This window comes from Leucoraja erinacea, chromosome 27, assembly GCF_028641065.1.
Source record: "Leucoraja erinacea ecotype New England chromosome 27, Leri_hhj_1, whole genome shotgun sequence".
NCBI lineage: Eukaryota > Metazoa > Chordata > Chondrichthyes > Rajiformes > Rajidae > Leucoraja > Leucoraja erinaceus.
The window spans coordinates 27,238,942-27,255,441 of record NC_073403.1 but is presented as its reverse complement, the minus strand read 5'-3'; the positions used below and the strand labels follow the sequence as shown (position 1 = coordinate 27,255,441).

The 16,500-nt window shown below is 43.5% G+C and overlaps 1 protein-coding gene across 2 annotated transcripts in view; it reads left to right on the top strand.

Annotated features, from left to right (window-relative positions):
- The window catches only part of adam11 (ADAM metallopeptidase domain 11), a 145,282-nt gene that overhangs the window by 106,033 nt on the left and 22,749 nt on the right, over positions 1–16,500 (top strand). For both annotated transcript variants that reach the window (XM_055657337.1, XM_055657336.1), the window contains exons 15-22: positions 620–719; positions 4,669–4,740; positions 5,518–5,610; positions 6,666–6,746; positions 9,440–9,490; positions 11,374–11,437; positions 14,071–14,170; positions 15,084–15,203. In XM_055657337.1, coding sequence (XP_055513312.1) covers positions 620–719; positions 4,669–4,740; positions 5,518–5,610; positions 6,666–6,746; positions 9,440–9,490; positions 11,374–11,437; positions 14,071–14,170; positions 15,084–15,203 — 681 coding nt within the window. The remainder of the gene's footprint in view (positions 1–619; positions 720–4,668; positions 4,741–5,517; positions 5,611–6,665; positions 6,747–9,439; positions 9,491–11,373; positions 11,438–14,070; positions 14,171–15,083; positions 15,204–16,500) is intronic.

Here is a 16,500-nt window from a genome sequence, read left to right as displayed (position 1 = left end):
AAAGGATAATTAAGTGGCAAAAGGCAACCTATTATCCAGCTCACACCTTTCTCCAATTGTTGCAAGGATACAAAGTATCTATTTCCTTTCCAGGTAGGCCCATATTATAGAAAATATTATTTTATGTATATAGTTTAATGGCATCTACAAATTTTAAAAACTCGGGGAAAAAGAGGAAATGCAATGCTTTTTCTTGGGTTGCTTTTAGTGCTAGCTCGTGAACTGTAGTCGAGTAGCTATTGTCAGCAATGTGAATACAAATGGATGCATGAGGACCAGGAGTTGCTACAAATTTAAGATTTTTTTTTAATGGAGGAGGAAAATGGTGGGTGTACGGAATGAGCTGCAGGAGGATGTAATTGAGGCAGGTACTATTTAAAAGAAGTTTGGACAGGTACATGAATAGGAACGGTTTGGTGGGATATGGGCCAAACATGGACGCGTTGGAGATGAACAACATATAAATACTGAGCTTGCCAATGCTGCTCATATCCCAAAATGTGATTTTTTGTTTAATATGCTGAACAGGCTTTCACATTCCCATGATGGTAGATTTAGAAAGCAAGGGTTGTGGTACAGTTCATTGTTCATGATATTTTGTTCCTGTTTGTACTTTTAGGCACTATCTCCCAAGAAAATTTTCAAGATGCAGCATCAGCGATTATAATCAGTTGCTACAAGCTGGAGGTGGCACCTGTCTTTTTAACAAACCTCTCAAGGTAAGGCCTTTGGATAAATGATAAGTTATGGCCAAAAATACTTTTCTGAAGTGAGAATCCTGTTTAATATCATTTGTTTATTATCATTGTTGAATGTAAACTATCATTAGTACTGAGGATCAAACACTTCAGTTGGCTTTAATCCCGACACATATTGATTACATGGCAGGTCAGATATATTGTGTTACGTTCAGTGTAGCAGTTCTCTATGTAGGAGATATATTTGTGTGCCAGTAGTACTTTTACCTTGGAGATGCAGCACGGAAACAGGTCCTTCGGCCTACTGAGTCCGCAATGACCAGTGATCCCTGCACATTCACACTATCCTACATACACTGGGGATAATTTACATTTATACCACAGCCAATTAACCTACAAATCTGTGCGTCTTTGGAGTGTGGGAAGAAACTGAAAATCTCAAAGAATGGGGAGAACGTACAAACTTCGTACAGACAGCATCCATAGTCGGGATCGAACCTAGCTCTCCGGCGTTGTAAGGCAGCTGCCCTTTAACTGCTGTTAGCTACTGTTTTTGTGTAACAGTAACTTCAGTCAGAAAGACACTGACATGCACACATTGCAATTAGTTGCACAGATCCAATGGTTTAAATCCTTCCTTCATTTCAACTAGCGTTATATTCATATAAGCTTCGAAAATGGATTTTACCTACTCTCAGTGCACTTGTTTGGTGCAACCTGCATCAAAATGCACTTAGACATAAAGTAACTCAGCGGGTCAGGCAGCATCTCTGGAGAAAAGGAAAGGGTGACTTCGGTTCGAGACCCTCCTTCAGACTGAGAGTCAGGGGAGAGGGAAACTAGAGGTACGAAAAGGTTCAGAACAAATCAGATCCGACACCGATGACTGGGGAAAGATGGAGCCCACATTGGTCCATTGTTGGCTGTGGAAGAGGTGAAAATGATAGGATACAGACAGTGAAACGATTGAACAATACGCTTAGTGTTACCACCAAATCAGTCCCCACCCTCCACCATAAGATTGTGAAAAGGATCAGAAACATTTGAAGCATTGTTAAGAGAGTTTACATCCAAGAAGACTAGAGTGGGGACTACACAGGCCGGGCAATCGCTGTCAGCTGCTGACACTATACCTCAGGGCATTCTTGGAAGAGCATCATCCCTAGAATGAATATTCCTCGAGGCAACTAGATGAATATGGTTGGGCCAAGGACAATGCACGAGGAAATTCCTGCAACAATGTTCTAGGGCACACCTGCCTCTGGGAAAACATCAGACCACATGGACAGGTACATGGATAGGAAGGGTTTAGGGGGATATGAGCCAAATGCAGGCAAATTGGACCAGTTTAGATGGGGCATCATGGTCAGCATGGATAAGTTGGGCCAAAGGGCCCGTTTCCGTGCTGTATAACTCTGACCTCTCTATGAGCCAGGGATTGTATGCCAACAACCAGGAGTGTTCATTCCAGCTTCACACAGCACTGTTGTATTTGGAATTGATCACTAGAAGGTCTATTTGATGTACGGTTGATTTATAGGGACATAGTGTCCAAAATCCAATATTGAGGTATTTTTAAATTTAATCTTGAGAGAAAAGCACAAAAGTATTTGGAGTTGGGGAAGAACGATCTTCTGTTTCATCCAAGGACTCTCCCACTAACCCACACTTTATCCGCAAAGCAGCACCAAGAAATTCAGGATCAAACCATCTTGAAACATCCAACTCATTTTACCATATTCTATTCAAGATGTAAATAAATGGAATCACTTACAACTTCTGAATTAAAGAATTTTGCTTAAATTATATTAGACATAGGTTTAAGGTGAGGAGGGAAAGATTTGATATGAACCTGAGGGGTAACCTTTTTACACAGTGGGTAATGGGTATAAGGAATGAGCTGCCGGAGGAGGTAATTGAGGCAGGATCTGAGTTGAATTGAGTTTGTTTTTTGTTTTACAGTCATGACATTTAAGAGACATTTGGACAGGTACAGGGATAGGATAGATTTAGAGGGTTATGGGCCAAGTGTGGGCATGTGTCGGGGTAAGGTCAGGGGGGAGTTCCCCCCGCCACTGGTACCATGTAATCCGGTGCTACCCGCTCCATGGTCGGATAGTCGGTGACTAAACCGTCTCCCCCATCTGGTTTGCCTGGTGAGGAGGGGTTTGTGGACCCCCAGCAGGACCAAAAACAAAACATGTCAAAGGGCGAATGAGCTTCTAGCGAGCCGACGGCCATCCACACTTCAGTAGAAGTTGCGATCACTGTTGTACATAGCATTGTAAGCAATGATGATAAATTACGCACATCAAAATCCTATTCTTCCAGTGGCGGATGTCCGCAGGAATTGGAGGACAGAGATAATAATAATAATAATACATTCTATTTGTAAAGCGCCTTTTAAGGACTCAAAGTCGCTTGTGGTGCGTCCGTCACCGTTCCCGTTGGAAACCAACACCACTGCGTTGCTAATGTTTTCAACGATGATGATGATGCGGGCATGTGGGACTGGTGTAGATGGGGCATGTTGGTCAATGTGGATAAGTTGGGCGAGATATTTCCATGCTCTATATATGTTAGCTGTTACGACAGAATGTACCTGTTGATAGTCACGGCCTACGCGAGTCGTACCAATGTCCCATAAATTCCAGTTATCCACTCGACTCCGTGTTTAAGTTAAACAAACACTGATTTATTTTGTAAGATGTCCAAAACTTACATGCACGGCCAGGAATGTTTAATCACAGTAAAACACAGTCTGACACGGTCCGACACGGTACGACACGTCCAACACGGCACGACACGATACGACACGGTAAGAAAACCGTTTGACTCCACTGGTTATTTTGTGTGTTTCTTACTCTGTCTCTGAGGCACTATTTTGTTTCTTCAGCACTAAAGCCAGGAGAGCAGCAGCCCCTCTACAGAAAGTACTATATATTTATCAAACCTGATAAGCCTGATAAACCAGTCTGTTCTAGACACAACATGAAACAAACACAGCAATTACACATTATCTGTTGATAGATAGCGGCGCGACCGGTGTCGCAGCGGCCTCTGCAGTCTGTCTGTGTTTTTTTTGTTTTTTTGTCCTGTTGAGGGTTTAGTTTTTAGCTGTTCATCGGGTTTTTTTTTTAAATGTGTATGTGTGGGGGGTGGGAGGTGGGTGGGGGAAACTTTTAATCTCTTCCCTGCATGGAGACCCGACCTTTTCCCTGTCGGAGCTCTGTTGCCGTTGAGGCCTAGCGCCGTGGAGCGGCCTCCACCGGAACGACCTGGGAGCTCAAGTCACGGAGCCTGTGGAGCCGTGGAGCCTGCTGTGGAGCTGCTGAGGAGCTGCTGTGGAGCTGCTGAGGAGCCTGCCGTGGAGCTGCCGTGGAGCTGCTGCAGACTTACCTACGTGGAGCTGGCCGGCTTCGGGGCGTGGAGAGCGGCGGTGGCGCGTTGCTGCAGCCCGGCTCCAGTGGATGGTGACACCGGGAGCTCGCGGATCCCCGGTGGGAGGCTGTTTTGCGGGGCACCGGCAGCGGCGACTTCTCCCGCCCGAATTGCGGGGTTGAGAGTGACCTGGAGGGGGGCCCTACAACGCCCGGCGCGGCCTTAATTTGCCGCGGACTAGCGCCCGCCGGGGGCTTTGACCTCGACTTCGGGTGGGAAATGGAGTGCAGGAGAGAGACAAGAACTTTGCCTTCCATCACAGTGAGGAGGAGAGCCACTGTGATGGATGTTTATGTGAATAGTGTTGGTGTGTGTTTTGGTTCTTTTATTGTATGGCTGCAGAAACTACATTTCGTTTGAACCTCATGTGAGGTTCAAATGACAAATAAAGGTATTGTATTATTGTATTGTATTGTTATCTCACTATGCTTATTCTGCTTGTTGGAATAAAAGGAATTACAAGATAATTCTTGCCCCTTACATTAGTTATGAAGTAAAGTTTAATATGAACCTGTCCTCAATTCCACAGCTAGTTGACCCTCAAGAATGTGGGAATGGATACGTGGAAAATGGAGAAGAGTGTGATTGTGGATCAGCAGCAGTGAGTAGATGCTACTGTACCCGGAATCCACTGTCCATAATATTCTGTCTTACATTGCATTGAAGGTCTTTGCATGAAATCTGTTTTGCCCCAGTGTTACCCAAACATACCAGCTTTATTTAATACAATGTTGGTTAGAAGAGAGAGCAAATTGATGATTTTATGTCAATTTTACATAGTGGTGCAAACCCTTATCTATCTGTAATAACAAGGCAGTTTGCAGTTGTGGTACCAAAAATAGTTGAAGAAGAGGCTAGATAAGATGGAAAATATCAGCCAGACAATTCCATTCATTGCACTATGTTCTCACCAACTAGTTGCTTATATGTGACCAATTTTGTGGGATTGCATTTTTCTGAGTCCCTTATGATTTTAATGCTGGGCAGCCACGGGGGGAAATAAAACAATTATAGATGGGTCAAATACAAATGTAGTTACATTGTTGCAGACTAGTTTACCCCTTCTCACTGGTAATGCCCATTTGAAAGGATAACCCCTTATTATCTGTACATATACTATAGAAATGTAAATAATATTTTTTTGTTCCCTTTTGATCCTACTGTACCATTTATCTGCCATTTATCGCAAGCCTTGGTTGATCTGGTTCAACATGGTGTTGCACAGTTTTATCAAAGCTCATATACAATTGTCTTTGCACATATTTGAACCCCAGATAAATGTGAGACCCACCTTTAAGAAACCATTAAACTATTCATTTATCTTTGTATTTGCGAAATGCTTCTATAAAATCATGGTCATTTTATTTCACCTCATCAGGAATGCAGCAGAGCTGGTGGGAACTGCTGCAAGAAGTGTACTCTTACCCACAATGCAATGTGTAGCAATGGCCTCTGCTGCAGAGGTTGTCAGGTAAGATGCCAGTGAACTCAACCAGCTGGTCGGTGGTCCGCGTCAAATGTTGGTTATTCTGTAATGAGTGACTCATCTCCTGACCCCCCCCCCCCCCCCCCCCCCCCCCCCCCCTCAAGCCTTTCCACATGTATACATCATCAGTCAGTGGATGAGAGCCGCTCCAATCACTCAAGAAACACGACATCTTTCAGGGCAAAGAAGACTATTTGATTGACTCCCCGACCCTCCCTGAAGTCTATACAATCGACAAGATGACGGCAACAACTAGCATAAGCTTCTCCGATATCATTAATTAAACAGACACAAAAAATACTGGAGTAACTCAGCGGGACAGGCAACATCTCTGGAGAGAAGGAATGGGTGATGTTTCAGGTCAAGACCCCTCTTCAGATTAACCAAATACTAGATGCTGCTGCACCCGCTGAGTTTCTCCAGCTTTTTTGTGTAACCAAATCCATGATGTCTATTGTCTAGATAGGACAGTGGGAATAGGCACATGAGTCACAAACTGCAGAATTGACCTCCATTGACACTTGAGCTTGACTTGGAATAATTATCACTAATCCATCATTATGGGTCAAAATCTTGGAACATCCCATCTAGCAGCAATGTGGGAATGTGCTCAACACAAGGATCACACAAGTTTAACAAATAACAGCTCGCCACCATCTTCCAAAGAGCAAATTTGAATGTAGATTAATGTGGGGCTTGTTGCTGATGCTCACATCCCATCTCAAGGTTTTATTATAATTTACGATCACTCTTCCACAAATGGGAACCCAAAGCTCAAGATAGGCACAAAATGCTGGACAGGCAGCATCTCTGGAGAGAAGGAATGGGTGACGTTTCAGCATTCCGAAAAAGGCTCTCGACCCGAAATGTCATCCATTCCTTCTCACCAGAAATGCTGCCTGTTCCACTGAGTTACTCCAGCTTTTTGTGCATATCTTCGGTTTAAACCAGCATCTGCAGCTCCTTCCCACACAATTCAAAACCCAATATTGTTTCACTTCTCTGGATGAAGTAAAACCTCGCCCCTATGTGTTTTGCAGTATGAACCACGAGGTGAGATTTGCAGGCAGTCTGTGAATGAGTGTGATATTGCAGAGACCTGCACTGGGGATTCCAGCCAGGTAGGAGAATTTCTCCTTTTCTCATCACAGAAATTTCATGTATTACTGATCCCATCGTTGCCGTTACTTTGAATGCAAAAACACTTGCTATTTGGATGTAGACAAAAATGCTGGAGAAACTCAGCGGGTGAGGCGGGGGGCGGGGGGGGGGCGGGAAGAAGAAAGGAAGAGGCGGAGACAGTGGGCTGTGGGAGAGCTGGGAAGGGGAGGGGAAAGAGGGAGCAAGCAAGAACTAACTGAAATTGGAGAAGTCAATGTTCATACCGCTGGGGTGTAAACTACCCAAGCGAAATATGACGTTCTGTTCCTCCAATTTACGGTGGGACTCACTCTGGGATGATGATCCTCTTCTTTATAAAACATTTTAATGTTAAGAGCCTGACAACTTTAATACATTTGATACATGAAATGATAATTATAACAGATGAATTAACATCTCTTCCTTTTAACCTTAGGCATTGTGATAAAACATTGTGAAAAATATGGTTGTGCAGATTTGAAGTAAATATTAGTGACTTGATTTCAAATTTGTAAACAGATATGAGAGATAGACACAAAATGCTGGAGTAACTCAGCTGGACAGGCAGCATTGCCGGAGAAGGAATGGGTGACGTTTTGGGTCAAAACCCTTCTTCAGACTGACATCAGGGGGAGGGAGAGACACAGATAAGGAAATGTGAAGGCGTGTAAACAGGGCAAAGGGAATGGAGATCAAATGGATACGATAGAACAGGAGACTATTTAGGGAGGGAGAGACAGAGAGAGCGAGACGGCCCACTGAGTCCACACTGATGTTCAGTCATCCATTCACACTATTTCAATGTTATCCCACATTTACATTCACTCCCTACATTCTTGGGGAAATTTATAGAGGCCAATTAATCTACTAACCCGCACATCTTTAGGATGTAGGAGGGAACTGGAGCATCTGAGGAAACCCACAGTCACAAGGAGAAGGTGCAAACTCCACAGAGACAACACCAGAGGTCAGGATCGAACCCAGGTTCATGATGCTGTGGGGCAGTGGCTCTACCAGCTATGCCACTGTGCCACCCTGAGGTCTGAAGAGTTTGTTCCCATCACATACACTATTTATGTTGCAGCACCCCCCTTCGATTTCCTGAGGCAGGGCTTTGTACACGTAACCTTTGAACCAAAGACCTTTGAAAACAAAACATTATCTGTCAATTTCCCCCACAGTTGTTTCCTGACCCGCTGAGTTCCTCCAGCAGTTTGTGTGTCTGTATCCTCAAGATAACCAGGTTGTGGTGATGAGGGAGATCACAGTTATAAAGTAGTTGAAGAATAAATACGTAGTCACAAGGAATTGCAGATGCTGGTTTAGAAAAAAAGACACAAAGCGCTGGAGCTGCGAAGCAGACACGCAGCATCTCAGAAGGACATGGATTGGAGACTTTTTGTGTTGGGAGCCTTCGGCAGTCTGTGTATACACACTTAGAAGCAAGGAACTGCAGGTACTGGTCGACAAAATAAGACAGAATGTGCTGGAGTAACTCATTGGGTCAGGCAGAATTTCAGGATCAACACATTTTTCGGGTTGGGATCTTTCTTCAGTCTGAAGAAGGGTCACAACCCGAAACGTCACCTATCCATGTTCTTCTGAGCTGCTGCCTGACCTACTGAGTTACTCCAGCACTTTATGGAGTAATATATATATGCGGTTCCTAAAGTTCTATAGTATCGTATCTAACTAAGGAACCTGGACATCTACATTCATTGTACGAAAGAGGAATAAAAGCAATACAATTCACTTGAGATCTTGAAGTGTTAGACAATAGACAATAGGTGCAGGAGTAGGCCATTTGGCCCTTCGAGCCAGCACCGCCATTCAATGTGTTGAGCAGTACATTTAGTTTTTGAGTCCGAAGAAGGGTCTCGATCCGAAAAACGTAACCCATTCCTTCTCTCCAGAGATGCTGCCTGTCCTACTGGGTTACTCCAGCATTTTGTGTCTATGTTTAGTTTTACACTGTTGTTCCTGGCTGGTTTTGTCAATTACACACGTCATCATTGTCTCTGGATACTTTAATACGATTATTATGTGCATTCCTCAATATTTTTATTCAGTGAAATCAAGCACAGAAATTTTTTCTGTCTAACTGTGTATCAACATCTGAAAGACTGAAACTTCCATTGAAACACTCTCTGCTATGATCTGTGTGGGTTTTCATGAGCCTGTACACTTACCTCTATGGAGTGAATGTCAAGTTCATGATTAACTATGTGGAGAGCTAAATGGAAAGTAAAGGGCCTGTCTAATTTGGGCGTCATTTGCGCGTCACACAGGTGGCGCACGAAGATTTTGTGAATCCCAAAATCCGGGGGCGCCACGCACGACCGCGCGTCACTGCCTACACCACCATTCCTCACCACCGCCATGCGTGCGTAATGCACGCCATGCGCATATCACGTGCGCGTCACGTCGCGCGCAACACGTGTCGTGACGTGTAAATTATGTTGCGTTAATGACGCGCAAATGTTGCCCAAATGGGACTGGCCCTTTAGGGGCCCTGACCTCCAACGAGACTGGATGTAGTTTTATTCCACTCTATTGCCACTTTCATTCAGAAATTCAAAGTGGAAGAAAGTCTCCAAACTAACTCTGAAGGACCGTGAAATCCTTCCAGCAATACAAAGTGATCCCATTGATCTCATGATTTCTCTTCCTCCAGTGCCCCTGGAATGTTCATAAGCTGGATGGCTACTCTTGCGACAATGATCAGGTAAAGTGTTTCGCCAAGATTACACATTTGGACGCAGTTTTTGACTTTTGCACTTTCTCCTTCTAAAGCATGTTATGCAAATCCACTGGAGTTATGGGTCCATGGCTGATTGATCCTATTCAGGTTTAATTTACTCTCTCAAAATGTATTTACCTTGAAAAACAGATGTTTAGTCATAGAGCAAAAAAAAAAACTGCTGGAGGAACTCAGCAGATCAGGCAGCATCTCGGGAAGGAAATGGACCGATAATGTTTTCGAATGGGACCCTTCATTCAACTGGTGGAGTAGAGGATAGGTAGCTGCTGGAAGGGGATGTGTGGACCCAAATGTGGTCTTTCCACTTCCTTCCACTGTTGCTGCCTGAACTGTGGAGTTCCTTCAATGGTTTGTTTCCTGCTCAAGATATTAACATCTGCAGTCTCGTGTGTGTCTTGCTTACTCAAGGATGCAGCTTGGGTCCTCAACAATTGTTTTCTGCTTTTCCACTAACTTTCGCAAGGAACTCAAGTCCTCAATAATCTCAATCCCATCAATATGACACACTTCATGCCTCTACATCTGGTGTTACCCCGTAGGTATCAACAGGGTATTTGATCCCAGGAACCATGAGATGTGTCCCTCAGTGGGTCTTATAGTAGCGATTTTTGGTCATTTATTTAAAACATAAGGTGTATATTTGATGTTGATGGTGACATTCCTTCACTCCCAGCCGAGACCTCTGGTCTCTATTGCCACCAACGCTTCAGTGCACTTCAAGTCCAAAGCCCGAATGATCTTTAAACACTAAGGCAATACCCACTGAATAAACCCACTGATGCTTCTAATGTTCATAAGTGATAGGAGCGGAATTAGGTCATTCGGCCCATCAAGTCTACTCCACCATTCAGTCATGGCTGATCTATCTTTCCCTCTCAACCCCATGCTCCTGCCTTCTCCCCATAACCCCTGATACATGTACTAATCATGTATTGTACTAATCAAGTACCAGCCCATGCTAATCGAATATGCTATTTCAGTCAGGATTTCCAAACTTTACTTCGAATGCTTACAATATGATTTTTGTTTGAGACCCAGTCTGAGTATAGCCTGCCTTTCAGGAGCCGTAGTATTTATTAATTGCTGATGTTATATCAATGTGCGCCCCAATGCTCTTCATTATAGGTTTAGATCCTCTCAACTCGTTTGAAAACGAAATACATTCAGGCACACTTTGTTCCAAATGAATTTGAAGGCAGCTTGGTTTACTTTGTTATTATGCTACTTTGATCATCATGTCCTACCTATATTTGGGCCGATTCTGTTCCCAGCTGCCAACAGGAAAATACCTACTCCAGAAAACATGAGGGGCTTACTGAGGTGCATCCATCTGCTAATGTGGTTACATAGGCAAAGAGCCCCCCTAGTTGGAACTCAGACTCACTGAAAAACGTCTGTGGGAGTGGAGAGGTGACCTGCGAAGAATGAATGTTGAAACAGCAAGCCTCCACAGATCATAAAGTAAAACCAAAAATAGGAGCCCTGATAAGTTATTTTGAACATGCTCAGTGTGAGGGAGAGGTGCCTTATGTTTAACAGTATCTGCAATTATCCACATGTTTCCATATTAATGCACTGACCCAATTGTTTCACACAGAGGGTGGTGGGTACATGGAAAGAGCTGCTGGAGGAGGTAGTTAAGGCAGGTACTATACCAACATGAAAAAGACATTTGGGTAGGTAAATGGATAGGAAAGGTTTAAGAGGGCTATGGGCCAAATGCATGCAGATGGGATTAGTGTGGATGGCGCATCTTGGTAGGATGTGCGAGTTGGGCTAAAGGACCTGTTTCCGTGTTGTATGACTAAGACCGCACTGAATCGTAGCTTCCCATTTTTGCATTTCAGGGCCGTTGTTTAGGCAGCAAATGCCAGACCAGGGACAGGCAGTGCAATTACATCTGGGGTCATGGTATGTATGCACTAAATTGATTCAAGAGACAGGGACTCCGTCAGTCCCTGGATGAATCACCCTTTTATATTGAATAAAGCATGGTTTTGACTATAACGTTCTAATTGAAATTAGTTGATAAATTTCAAATGTAGAATTAAAAATGATTAGCATCCCTATGTTATGTAAATTTATATAAAGAAGGAATACTTTTGATTTTAACTACCACATTTGATTTAATTTAATTGTTGAATGTTTGAGTTGTTTAGAATGTCAATGATCAATATTAAAGGTATAGAATAAAAATGCATCCATTAATTAATAAATAATGCTATAACAGTGTTTAATTGACACTTGAACAGGTATGTGGATAGAAATAATTTAGTGATATGGACCAAATATGGGCAAATGGGACTGGCATAAATGGGGCACCTTGGTCGGCCTGGACAAGTTGGGCTGAAGGACCTGTTTCCGTCCTGTAATTGTGACTCTAAGAAGCTCCTGTTTCATTATTCTAGGATTTGAGGAAAATATCAGTTGTTGCTTGTAGAACTATCAGCAGTTTCCCATGGAATAGCTGTGAGCTGTTAAAATGTGGGTTGGATTACTAAGTGGGTTGGGTTACTAGGTTCAGGGGTCCTATGTAAATGCACATCAGAGTCCCATCTTTCCACTTCTCATCAGCCCTGTCTTGCCTGCCCCCTGACATTTGACTCCTCACAAATTTCACTGGCAGATTTCCCACTTACACAAATAAAAAAATGTCTAATTTTATTATTTTTTTGCATCACGCACAGACAGCTCACCAAATCCATGCATTAAGCCAAGGTCCTTCAAACCAGCCAGTGCAGCCTTAATGTTGTGACACAAAAGTCATAAGGTCATATGTGATCGGAGCAGAATTAGGTCATTCGGCCCATCATCTACTCTGCCATTCAATCATGGCTGATCTATCTTCTACCTGACCCCATTCTCCTGCCTTCTCCCCAATCCCTTGATAAAGTGCTGGGGTAACTCAGCGGGTCTGGCAGCATCTCTGGAGAACATGGATCGATGAGGTTTTGGGTCGGGACCCTTCAGTCTGAAGAAGTCCCAAGCTATCAATGCTCTCCAGGGAGGCTGTCTGACGCGCTGAGTTACTCGCGCATTTCGTGTCTTTCCAATGTATAAAACAGGCAGCAATGCTCTCTGGTTTCTTCATCTGGAGTATGTGAAAGTGCAATCGGCAGAAGGAGTACACCACCTCCAATATCACTGTACTGACATTCCCCAATCTGGTCCGCCTTCACTCTTAACAGGAACAGACTGTTTCTGAACTATCTGACTTTTTTTGTAAACCAGCATCAGCACCTCCTTGTTTCTATGGCACGTGGGAGGAAACCGGAACACATGGAGGAAACACTGTAACTTGGTGATTCATTGCTAACTTCACTCTGTAGTCCTTCAGTGGTGCCCATTCTGAACATTCCTTACCCCGACAATGATTCAGTCTGCTCCTTACACACTGCAAGCACTAATCTCATAGCTGCACTTATTTTCTGCAGCCTGCCCCAGGTCCAAGCAAGCTTCAGCCCCGACTATCACTGCTATCTCATGACATGAACTGCACACTAGTGACAACTAAACCTCAGCCCCCAGGTACTGAACTCTGAGTTCACACCACCCTGAAGACCTATTGGCAGCTCGGACCACTGATCTGCTTTTAAATATCTCCGAAGACTGGTGACATATAAAAATGTTCAATAAATAAAATATAAAAAATTATCTTAATAAAACTTAATGGGTAATTAATTAACTTAAAACATATAGCAATCAATTAAAACATTAAAGTAAAGTAACACAGAGTAAAGTAAAACATAAAGTAAAATTAAAACTTAGTTTTATTTATCTTTACAATCAAACGTGTTGGCTCCAAAAAATAATGGGACTACACTACAATCTGACATTGCATGGCAGCATTGCTCAACTCTTTGCTGGACTTAATGATGAGTCCCCTGGTCATTCAGAAGGTCAGGTGTGTTAATGTGTGTGACCTCCTGCTTGTCCCTGATGTCTAAATTGCCATGTGCATTTGGAACTCAGAAAAAGATGACGCAGCTGCGCCAGGGACCCTGGTTCGATCCTGACCTCGGGTGCTGTGTCTCTGCATGCGGAGTTTGCACATTTCTCATTGTGACTGCGTGGGTTTCCTCCAGGTGTACCGGTTTCCTCCCACGTGCCACAGATGTGCGGATTTGTAGGTTAATTGGCGTCTATAAAATTACCCCTGGTGCATTGGGAGTGGATGAGAATGTGGGATAACATCAAACGTGTGTGAACGGGTGATCGATGGTCGGTGCAGACGTGGTGGGCTGAAGGGCCTGGCTCCATGCTGTATCTCCAAACTAAACTAAACTCCATACCAGCTGGTTTTTACTAAACCTCAAATAAAAAATACATTCTTGTCCATTGTCTAGGACGACCTCTTTAAGAGAAGCACTTAAAAGAAGTGAACTCATTGAGACAATTTATTTTCCTCTACCTGTTCCCTAGCGGGCAACTAAAATGTACATTATGTTTATAGCAGCAGTTAATGAAAAAAACGGAATAGACCTAAGGAAATAATTTTAAGTTGTAAAAAACGACTGAAAGCAGACAGTTTGGTTATGTTTAAGATTCTGCAGATCGATTATGTTATGAAAAACTGAATGTCGAGGGAACTGAGACGGGAAACTGTGGCAAAGATGGTCAAAACTGGCTTCAGTGCAGCAAGCAGTAAGTGGCTACCTTTAATGAACCTCCCTGGTGTAAAGTCGTCTTTTGCTTGAACCACATTGTCGTTTCCCATGGGTTGAGCTTTTCCTTTCTCTTTGAAGCACGTGTTTGATTCCAGCACAAGAGAACCCCAATGAATCCAAACCAGCTTGTCCACTGTGCCCCCCCCAATACTATTTGGTATTGCGTGATACCTGATGTTTTCAGAATATCCCCAGATCTTTGGGAATCTGGGGATCACTAGGTACCTTATACCATAACAACATTTAAAAGATATGGATAGGAAAGGTTTAGAGAGATATGGGCCAAATGCAGGCAAATGGGACAGGCGGAGATGGGGCATCTTGGTTGGCATGGACGTTGCACCATTGGGCCTGTTTCCGAGTTTCTAGACGCCCCCCTCCCCCCCCCTCCAATGCTCCCAGTTCTAGGGTCAGTTGGTCCATTTATTGTTACCCTAATTGTTTTGCATACATAATGGACCACTGAATATCCCTACATTGACTACATACAATGGTGCAATGGTAGAGTTGCTGCCTTACAGCGCCAGAGATCTGGATTAGATCCTGACTCTAAGTGCTGTCTGTATGGAGTTTGCATGTTCTCCCTCTGATCGCATGGGTTTTCTCCGAATGCCCCGGTTTCCCCCACACTCCAAAGCCGTACAGTTTTGTCAGTTAATTGGCTTCTGTAAGTTGTAAAATCGTCCCGATTATGTAGGATAGTGCTAGTTTATGGGGTGTTTGCTGGTGTTCCTGGACTCGGTGGGCCGAAGGGCCTGTTTCCGCGCTGCATCTCTAAAGTCTAAAGACTCCGGATCATTTATTAATGATTAATGACATGTGCATCATCTTGAATCTTAATTAGGATTTGTTTCCGAGGTTAGTAACCAAATGCTCTCTGTTTTGTGCAGGGATGTTCTTTGTGGTTATCTTTTCTGTTCAAATATCACTCAGCCTCCAAGACATGGAACTCTCATAGGAGACATTACTAGCATGGTGTTTTACCATCAAAGCAAGTACCTGGATTGCAGGTAACAATTCACCTGCACTGTCTGCAGAATTTAGCACAGCTAAGCAGAGGTATTGCTGAACTTTGATTTATATTAGTTAATACATAGTGACTTATTTGACCCATAATAAAATGAAATAAAAATGTCTGGTAGGAACTCCCTCAAGATATATAAAAGACTCATCAATATGAAAGCAGCACAATTAGTTACTTATTGGGGAGATCTTGCTGAACTCTGAGAAATTATTAAAGGATTTAAATGTTGCTCAGTAATTAAAGGATTAGGTTTTGGTTTATTATTGTCACATGAACTGAGAAAAAGAGAAAAGCTTTATTCTGCATGTTATCCAAACAGATCAGATAGTGCCTGCCAGTCCGCAGTCCTTCAATCCATGCTGAAAAACAATGAGGTATAACCAGGCACAAGAAGATTCACAAGTTCACTAGTCATAGGAGTAGAATTAGGCCATTTGGCCCTTCATGTCTACTCCACCATTCAATCATGGCTGATCTCTGCATCCTAATCCCATTTTACTGCCGATAACCCGTGACCTCCGTTCTAATCAAGAATTTGTCTACCTCTGCCTTAAAAATATTAATTGACTTGTCCTCCACAGCCCTCTGTGGCAATGAGTTCCACAGATTAACTACCATCCGACTAAAGAAATTCCTCCTCATCCCCTTTCTAAAAGATCGCCCTTTAATTCTGTGGCTCTGACGTCTGGTCCTAGACTCTCCCACCAGTGGAAACATCCTTTTTACATACACTCTATCTGTGCCTTTCATTATTCTGTAAATTCCCAGCAGATGCCACTGGCAATGGCAGCATTTAATCTCCATTCTACCTACTACTGAACTGTGGCTATTTAGAGCCAACCATTTTGGCGAGCGTGTTGTCTCCTCTAGGACACATCAGACAAGATCAGCAGATCTCCTTCGCTGATGAACCAGTGCAAGATTTACAGCAGTTCAATCTTCTCAAGTTTAGCGTTACTGAGACTGCAGCTTCTTTGCTTAAAATGTTAAAATGTCCCTGTGGCTATGGTGGAATTCAAACTCACTTCCACTACAAGAGTCCAGCCCTATACAGCCCCACAACAAATAGTCCTCCGTCATTTTCGTCATCTCCAACGTGACCCCACCACTCGCCACATCTTCCCATCTCCCCCTCTGTATGCTGTCCGCAAAGACCACACCCTCTGTAACTCCTTGGTCAATTCTTCCCTTCCTACCCGCACCACCCCTTCTCCGGGCACTTTCCCTTGCAACCGCAGGAGATGCTACACGTGTCACTTCACCTCCCCCCTCGACTCCATTCA